This window comes from Xiphophorus hellerii, chromosome 16 (assembly GCF_003331165.1).
Source record: "Xiphophorus hellerii strain 12219 chromosome 16, Xiphophorus_hellerii-4.1, whole genome shotgun sequence".
NCBI classification, from domain to species: Eukaryota; Metazoa; Chordata; class Actinopteri; order Cyprinodontiformes; family Poeciliidae; genus Xiphophorus; species Xiphophorus hellerii.
This window is the reverse complement of record NC_045687.1, coordinates 19,166,651-19,176,061: the sequence shown is the minus strand read 5'-3', so window position 1 is coordinate 19,176,061 and position 9,411 is coordinate 19,166,651. Positions and strand designations below refer to the sequence as shown.

At 39.3% G+C, this 9,411-nt stretch overlaps 1 protein-coding gene across 1 annotated transcript; it reads left to right on the top strand.

The window, feature by feature from the left end:
* Positions 1-360: 360 nt before the first annotated feature.
* Positions 361-8,195, top strand: shmt1 (serine hydroxymethyltransferase 1 (soluble)). The gene is made up of 12 exons (XM_032587815.1): positions 361-499; positions 1,827-1,965; positions 2,883-3,028; positions 3,104-3,219; positions 4,313-4,473; positions 4,885-4,966; positions 5,128-5,340; positions 5,441-5,554; positions 6,383-6,505; positions 6,604-6,720; positions 7,416-7,526; positions 7,648-8,195. The coding sequence occupies exons 2-12, from the start codon at positions 1,873-1,875 to the stop codon at positions 7,818-7,820; spliced, it is 1,449 nt and encodes a 482-aa protein (XP_032443706.1). The 5' UTR covers positions 361-499; positions 1,827-1,872; the 3' UTR covers positions 7,821-8,195.
* The last annotated feature ends 1,216 nt before the right edge of the window (positions 8,196-9,411 follow it).

Genomic DNA, 9,411 nt, shown 5'->3' with positions numbered 1-9,411 from the left:
AATTGGAGTCGGAGGCCTCAGAATCGATGCCAAAAGTCACTTATCTGCCTCTTGTGACGTCACCTACGCAAATCCACAAAAAGCAAAATAACAGGTATTTTTTCTTCTTTGAGCTCTATAAAACTTGTAGTTTGTGAAACTCGGCTTCATGACGCTACTCTCCTTGTATTGTTGGGGCACACGTGTTGATGAGAAAAAACCACCACCTGACAGTATCTTTAAAACTCCGAAACGAAATGCATTTTGCTAAAATAAGATTACAGCCAGTGAGAGCCGACGGCGGCAGTAACGGATAGGGCGTTGTGACGTAAGCGGAAAAGAAGAGGACGAACGTGATCCGATTGGCTGAAAGTTTCGCGGACTTTGCTCTCCGTTTGGAGGCTTTCTTTCGTGCCAGATCCTTAAAAACTGATCCTAGTTCAGGTCTGCTGCAAAAAACGGCAGGAGCCTCCGTCACCTTCTTCTTCTTCACCACTACCATCATCATCATCATCATCTGGTGAGTGCTTCACATTTTTAAAGTAGCAAAAAAAAAAACAAACACACGTTTTACTACAGCTCATGTTGTATCTGAGTAGACAGTGATGTAATGTTTCTGCTGATGTTTAGTTGCTGCTGCCGCGGTGACATATGGCTGTTAGCAGGCAGCTGCTAGATCCACCGTGTCAAAAACAAAACAAAAACAAGTTAGACGAGTATTTTTGCTTTTAATCGCAGAGTATATATTTTATTCAGAGTGCTTCCTTTGGATTTTCTCAGTCAGATCGGGTTGTCATAATTAAAGCCTTGTGCTCGCTGTTCAGCTACAACACACGGCAGCTGTCATGTGCAAAGACTTAAGTTGTAGACGTCATAAAATGCGTGAGCGGTGGCTTTAAGGAGAAATGTCTGTTTCCACGGTTGCTTCACTGATAATGTTTTGACAGATTCTGCAATGTCTAACAGTTCAAAGGTCAACTGATGAGCCCCGGGGGATTGCAACAGTGTTGGATCTGGATTTTTCCTACACACACACACACACTCTCTCTCTCTCACTCTGCAGCTTTGTGTTGCAGTAATGGCCCCAAAGCCAGGGCTTTATCCGGATTGTATGTGACAGACCAACAAAAAGAAGCGCATAGTTACAAGATAGTTATAAGGATTTTGGTCAAATCTGGAAAAATGGGATCTTGGTAACTGAAGTTTGTGATTTGGTATCGATATGAAAACAAGCTGTTCTGAGAAGGCAATAACTGGCATCATGCGGACTAAGTAATAAGAAAAAGCTCGGCGATAAAGCAGTGGAAATGTTTACAACAGAGATAGGATCATAAAACAATATCCCAAATTTTTAAAGTGAAATATGGTGACGGCAGTATCATGCTGTGGGGATGACTTTCGCTAATTACAGGGCAAAACCTTAGCTGAAAACCTGTTAGAAAGTGCAAGAGACTTGAGAGTGGGCTAGAGGTTCGACTCGACGCATCCAGGGATACAATGGAATGGTTTAGAAGGAATCATGGCAATGGCCTAGTCAAAGTCCAGACCTAAATCCAAGTGAAAATCTGCTACAAAACCCAAATATTGACGCTCACAGATGCCTCACCGTCCAATCTGACTGAGCTTGAAGTATGGATACAACACTGTTTATCACTAAGTATCCCACTAAGATACATGGAAGTTTATGATCGTAATATAAAAAAGATGAAACGAGATTTTGCAAGACAGGAAAACTGACTCCTCGTAACCCATACTCTTATTATCTGCGCTTGTATCTGCTTTTATGGATGCTTTTGTGTTGGGTTTTTTTTAAATCTGTGTCTGCGATTCTTATCTCTTCTTTTTAGATTTCCACGTTGGAACTCCAACAAAGAAAAAAAACAAAACCCAGCCATGTCTCTAACAAACGGTCACAGGGTGGGCAAAGAAACATGGGACTCCCACAACAAGATGATGCTGGAGCCTCTGTCCGTCAGCGACTCAGAGGTTGGAGTTCGTGCAAATACTCATTAATTAGGCAGGGCCGGCCTAAGGCATAAGCGAGCTAAGCGGCTGCTTAGGGCCCTCCATGCCAACAGGGGGCCTCAAGAGCAAGAACTAGCATGATAGAAAAATATAGATATATTTTAAATAACATTGAATGTTGCAAACTAAATGCTGTTACACATGGAAAAAACAATTTCTGCTTTGTTTTGATAGATAATAATGATTAATCCCTTCCTGTTGATGGCTGTTGGGGAAGTATAAGATATTAAATTTATTGCTTCAAATAGTTCAAATTAAATGGTACACTTAAATAGCACTCTGCATTTCAAAACCCAAATTATTTTATTTTATTTTGCTAGGTTAAAAGGTTAAAATCAATAGTCATAATAGAACTGGTCTAATATATGCTAATTACAAAAGATGCTAATGATAATAGGTCTGTTAAATCATGCTAAATCATCTGGTGTTGGTATGAAGGGATCAATCATGGTCGATTAAAATTTGCCTTATTTGACAAAAAAAATGACACAATATTCATGCTGTCACTTATTTCATGTTGAATATTTTTATTTATTTGGGAGTATTTTATAAAAATGTCTTTTCACTTTGACATTAAAGGCTTTCTTTGTTGTTTTAAATAAAAAAAAAGCAAAATTTTGTTGCTCATGATTTATATGGAGCTAAATTTGAGCAAAAAAAGTTTGTTAAAAAAAGAAACTGAAATTGAAAAAAGAATTTGAAGCTGAACACAAATGTTCAAAACAACTTTTCAGATTTAAGGGTTTCTTTCTCTTCTGGCAAAGCCCCTAAAAAAAGCTAATTAGGGCCTCAGAAAGGCTTGGGACGGCCCTGAATTAAGTGTTGTTGCAGTTCACGCATTGTTGTGTGGTAACAGTTTTGTGTTTCTTGCGTTTCAGGTGTTCTCCATCATAAAGAAGGAGAAGCACAGGCAGACGTACGGACTGGAGCTGATCGCTTCGGAGAACTTCGCCAGCAGAGCGGTTCTTGAAGCTCTCGGTTCCTGCATGAACAACAAGTACTCTGAGGGCTACCCCGGCCAGCGGTACGAGCCCTGATCCGTTTTTGTTTACTAAATGATGTTATTTGTGGTACCTATGAGCATGATTCATCACTTCAGGTACTATGGTGGAACTGAACATGTCGATGAGCTGGAAAGGCTTTGCCAGAAGAGGGCGCTGGAGGCCTTTGGTCTGAACTCTGAGAAGTGGGGAGTTAATGCACAGCCGTACTCAGGTGATAAATCTGCACCTTAACAGATGTAAACAGTATGCACAGAGATAATAAAAGTATTCACTTGGAGGATTTACCCGCTTTACTGCTTTTTCCAAATCAAGCTATGGAGCTAAATTGAGTCCATAAAGTTTGTTCAATAGTAATAATAAAATAAGAACAGAAAAAAAACCTTAAGTCTGAAAAGTAGTTGTGATTTTTTTGTTCAGTTTCAAATTCAGTTTCAGTTTAAATTTTTTTTTTTTAAATGAACTTTTTTGCCCAAATTTAGCTCCATATAAATCATGAGCAACAAAGTTTAGCTTTTTTTTTTTTAAATTTAAAACAACCAATGTCGAAGTGAAAACACATTTTTATAAAGTACTGCCAAATAAATAAAAATACTCAACATGAAATAAGCAATCACATGAATATTGTGTCATTTTTTGTCAAAAAACGACAAATTGTGTCGATCATGATTGATTTGTGAAAGCAACACAAAGCGTGAAACATCCAGTGGTGTGGACACTTTTTACTGCTTGGTCCGTTTAAACTATGATTTGTTTTTTTTCATTCCTCCTCAATATTACTGAAAAATGTGTTTATAAATGTAAAAATAAACAATATTTTCACTGCGATTGTGGCTCGGAGGACGAACTAGCTAACGTACGTCTCAGGAACGTAGAGTATCATCAAACAGTCTATTCATTGGAGTAATTCAGTTCAGGAAGTAAAACTCTTAAATAGACTGATTGTATATGGAATTATATATGTTACGTGTTTATTTATTTCTGTTGCTTTTGATCATCATGACATGCAGAAAACCTAAAATTCAGTTCCTGAGAAAATTTTTATATTTATTAAGATGAATAAACAAAGTGTTTTTTTTTAACACAGAAATGTCAGTATACTGAAAAGTATGTCCACAAGGTTTGCCATATCACCTAATCTGGAGATATGCTGCGCTCTTTGTAGTGGATCTGTGCAATATTTCGCATTTAAAATTGAATTATTAATTTTAAATGCTTGGCAGGATGTGGAACGGCACCTAAAGATGGCTTCTCTTTGTTGATCTCTTTGCTCTTATCTTCACGTTGCTTCTCCGTTTCTCCACAAGGTTCCCCGGCCAACTTTGCGGTCTACGCCGCTGTGGTGGAACCGCACGGCCGGATCATGGGCCTGGACCTTCCCGACGGCGGCCACCTCACTCACGGCTTCATGACCGAGAAGAAGAAAATCTCAGCAACGTCCATCTTCTTTGAATCCATGCCCTATAAGGTGCCTTTTCTCTGCATGTGTTCAGTTAGAGACCCAGTTTCCCAAAGTAATGAGCGACGGTGTGTTTATGAGATTGATCCCAGGGATTAATAGGGATTAATAATTATTAATAATAATTATTATTACAGATAATTATCTGTAATAAATATGGAGAACACTTATTTTAAACTTATGTTGTTTAGTGACATAATTTGTTTTAATTGCTTTGTTGGGATGCCTTTAATTTATTTTTTCTTTTCTTTTAAATTACTTACATAAATATAAATTATCTGCCTACTTGGACTTGCTGTATAAAGCTCTATAAATCTGAATCCGATTAAACTAATTGTAGGTTGAATTAGCTAATGTTATTTCCTATTTAAGGATTGTGTATCTTTTAGTTTATGTGGTTTTTTTTGTGGTTGTTTTCAGGTGAACCCAGAAACCGGCTACATTGATTATGACAAACTGCAGGAAAATGCCCGGCTGTTCCACCCAAAGCTCATCATCGCAGGTTCATTAATATAGTAATAATAATAATAATTAATAATAATTATAATAATGGAGGAAGTGTGGTTTGCTGTCTAAGAGAGAAATTCAGATATGTAGATTATCCTCTGTAAATGTAGCATATATTTATTTATATAAAAAAATTTACATTTCTGCTTATTTTAGGAACAAGCTGCTATTCCCGTAACCTTGACTACGGCCGCTTGCAGCAGATCGCCAGCGAGAACGGCGCCTATCTGATGGGGGACATGGCTCACATCAGTGGGCTGGTGGCAGCCGGGGTCGTGCCCTCGCCCTTTGATCACTGTGACATCGTCACGACAACGACTCACAAAACTCTCCGCGGCTGCCGTGCCGGGCTCATCTTCTATCGGAAAGGTAGACTCTTTCACAAAGCCCGCATACGTGAGGACCCTTTGAATTTTCCTCTGTCCGGTTCGCAAAGTTTCTCTGATCAACTCCGCCGTCCGTCCACCAGGGGTACGGAGTGTGGACGCCAAAGGCAAAGAGACGCTGTACAACTTGGAGTCTTTGATCAACCAGGCTGTGTTTCCAGGGCTGCAGGGAGGGCCACACAACCACGCTATTGCAGGTACAGTTATTACTATTATTACTTCTTTTATGAAGCCATCGTTTTGACATCTACAGTTAGGCCTGTCACAATAATAGATTTTACTGGATGATAAAATTGTCTCAGACATTATTCTGACACGTGGCAGCAATGTTATTTTAGAACCACTTTCAGCTTGTGTATTAATAATGGCATAATAATGGGAGTTCGCCCTCTCAAAGGCCAATAAACGTTAACTTTGTACACTAGAACTGGAAGCTATTTTAAAGATCCAAAATAAAACACAACAACCGTAAATAAAAACGGAAACAAAAGCCACTCGCAAACCGAAGCAATAAATAAATAAAATGGACTACGAAAGTCTCCGTAAACAAAACTGCCCTTCAAAAAATACAAATCAGCATGATGGGAGCGATCGAGCTCATCTTAATTTATCGTGCAATTTACTCATTGATTGCTTATTGCGAGTATTCATACCCACTGAACTTTTTCTCTCTGTTTTTCACATTACAGTCAGAAAGACAAGGCAGGGCTTACATGTGAAGCGGAAAAAAAATAATATAATAATTTGTCAGACTGACACCAATATCTTAAAAAAATGAAAGATATCGTCCGATACCAACATTAGTGCCGATATATAAACATCCCTAGTAAAGAACATTGAATGCTCTATTTTCCTCCCACTGTGGAATGCTTTAGTGGGACAAACTAGGGCAGAATTGTGAAGTTTGTGGTTGCATGTGACTAAAAACTAAATGTCCAAGGCATACTGCATGTATACTTTTGCAAGGAACTGTATTGATTTATGTTGGAGTCAGTGTCACTGAGGTAAATGTCCGTCCCTGGCAGGTGTTGCCGTGGCTCTGAAACAAGCCTTGACTCCAGAGTTTAAGACTTACCAGCTGCAGGTTCTTGCTAACTGCAAAGCTCTGTCCAGTTCCCTCATGGACCTCGGCTACAAGATCGTCACTGGTAGGCGTTGCACGCTACGATTTTACTGCAACACCGACTACTGTGGCGGATTTAATGTGATGCCAGTCAGATGTTTGTCTTTGCTGCTTCCTGTGCAGGCGGTTCTGACAACCATTTAATCCTGCTGGACCTTCGCAACAAAGGAACGGACGGAGGACGAGCTGAGAAGGTCTTGGAGGCCTGCGCCGTCGCCTGCAACAAGAACACCTGTCCAGGTCAGTTTAAACTGGTGGAATAGTTAAAGGGGCAGTATTTAGCCAAATCCTTTTTGAGCTTTACATCATGTTATAATGTTATTCCCCAATCAAAAACATACCTGAGTGTTGCCTTGATTCTTTTATTAATGTTTGAAAAATCCTCTGGTTTCCTGTGGCAACCATTTAGCTGTGCAAAACACCCTGGTGAACCTAGCTCCGCCTTCAAGGTGCGGCTCCTCCTCAGAGCTGCCTTTTCCAAGTTTCCGAGGTTCCACGACTCCACCACTCAGCTCCTTCAGACTAGCCAGCAGCAATCAGCAAACACCTGGTTGAGCTGTGCATCAGCTGAGCTCATTATACGAACTATTTCTCAATGAAACGCTGGTAAAAAAAAAAAAAAAACACTATGGAGGAGGAGCCATGTTGGGATGACTTCCTGAAGGCGAAGCTTCAGAAAGAGCAGGAGTTCTTAAAGAGACAGAGGCCCAATTTCAATGCGTTAAATTACGAAGTCAAATTTCTTTTAAGTCATATTTGATACATACAGCATTTTTATAACTTCTGAAGTGAACATATAGTTACTTGATTGTGCTACAAAATGACAGTATTTGCCTGAAATAAAAGCACATAATGTTGGCCCTTTAAATTGGTTAAATTAATATTCTGTTTCTTGGGGTCATTTGGTAATTATCTGACCTTCATGTTCTTCGTAGGCGATAAGAGTGCTCTGCGTCCAAGCGGTCTGAGGTTTGGCTCTCCGGCTCTGACCTCCAGAGGAATGGTTGAGGAAGACTTCAAGAAGGTGGCCCACTTCATTCATAGAGGTAATGTGACCTAAAAATGTTTCTTTTATTATTATTATTATTTTAATTACCAAGAGACAGACATGTCTGCCATAGCAAATATTTTAAAAAGTAAAATATTTGGGGTGGTTTCTCCCTGCAGGTATTGAGCTGACTTTGGAAGTGCAGAGAAGTCTGGACCCCAAGGCCAACCTGAAGGAGTTCGTCCAGGCGTTGGCTCAGGGAGAGAAGTTCCAGCAGCGGGTGTCAGAGGTCAGGGCGGAGGTGGAGGCCTTCGCCGGCCAGTTCCCCATGCCGGGCCTTCCTGAACTGTAGAGCGGAAAGCTTCCCTCTCCTTTCTCCTCCAATCAAGATGACTTCAACATGTTCCCACGAATCCAACCTTTCCCTTTTCTCAACGGGGGAGAAACATTTCACTTTTTATTCGCCGTCGTTACGAAGCTTTGCTGTTTTAAATGTGATTGTTTTTCAGCGGTGACTAGAGGCTGCGCTGGAACGAATGAACATTAACGTTGTCATGACTTTCCATTCGGTGTTTTGACAAACTGTTCCAGCTTGAGTCACTGATTTGGATCCATGCATTACTAATTTAGATGTATATGACTCTATTGTATAACTTCATAAATAGGTCAATAGTGCTGCATTCAACTAAGTTAAATTACAACTGAATAAAAGAAGAGTGACTGTGTATGTCTGTTTTTTAATTTTAAATGTAATTTGCTCTGACTTTAAAATAAAGCACATTTCTATAAAGAGAATGGGTTAGATGAAATGAATTAAACAATACATTTAAAAAAAAAAATTACATTCAAAAGTGGTGAAATGTGTGTATTATTGCAAAGCATTATTGCTAACTGCAAAGCTCTGTCCAGTTCCCTCATGGACCGTCACTGGTAGACGTCGCACACATATTGGGCTAATTAGAAACATCCAGGCAGAATTTTATTTTATTATTTTTACAGCAATGGGAAATGCTTCCAACTAAGTCTATTTACTTTCATTTCATTGTTTAGATCAGGGATGTCCATGTCCAATCCTCGAGAGCGACCATCCTGCATCCTGTAGACGCTTCCCTTCTCCAACATGAACAACATTAATGAAATGGCTAAATTCCTCCATTATCATGTCATTCATTTCCACAAAGGCCTGATAGCAAGTCGTTCATTTGAATCAGTTCTGTTAAAGAACAAATGCATCTAATATGTGCAGAAAAGTTAAGAAGACAAGTACTGGAGTCTGGCACTTTTGGAGTCTGCATAGCGGGGTATTGTGCATGCTGGATCTTTTTCTGCTGTTTGTTGCTTCCTGTACAGGCGGTTCTGACAATCACCTAATCTTGATGGACTTGCGCAATAAAGAAACGGATGGAGGACGAGCTGAGAAGGTCTTGCAAGCCTGCGCGACTTCTTGCAACAAGAACACCTGCCTAGGTATTCTGTAAACGATTATATGATATTCTATAAGTGACATGGGCAGAGGTAAAACTGAGAGCAACCACCTCTACCGTCATCTATCACACATTGATACGCAAAGGCAATTTGGAGAGATTAATAAACCTATTGCGGAAACCATTTTTTAAGTCTGTGTATATTTATTTATAATGTTTCCAAAAACAGAGAGAGAGAGAAAAACACAACGCAGAAAAAATATAAGCAAAACAAACAAAGAAAAAGAAAAAGAAAAAAGGGGACAAAACGAGTACAGAAATAGATAATATTTAAATTCTTGTCAATGGAAAGATTGAAAATGTGTACGTTTAATTAGAAGCTTGTTATACCGTCACATTGTTTTGTTTAAATACACCATCATCAAAATTAAAGCAGCCACATTTTTCCAATATGTTTTCTAAAACATATCTGCAATGAATTCCAGCTGTGGACAAATTTGTAAAAAACAAAACAATCAT

Bases quoted from the DNA above. Each gene is read 5' to 3' on its own strand.
- shmt1 (XM_032587815.1), top strand. From the start codon at position 1,873: ATGTCTCTAACAAACGGTCACAGGGTGGGCAAAGAAACATGGGACTCC. The intron at 4,474-4,884 runs GTGCCTTTTCTC...GGTTGTTTTCAG, and splicing joins TTGAATCCATGCCCTATAAG to GTGAACCCAGAAACCGGCTA. The intron at 7,527-7,647 runs GTAATGTGACCT...TTCTCCCTGCAG, and splicing joins GGCCCACTTCATTCATAGAG to GTATTGAGCTGACTTTGGAA.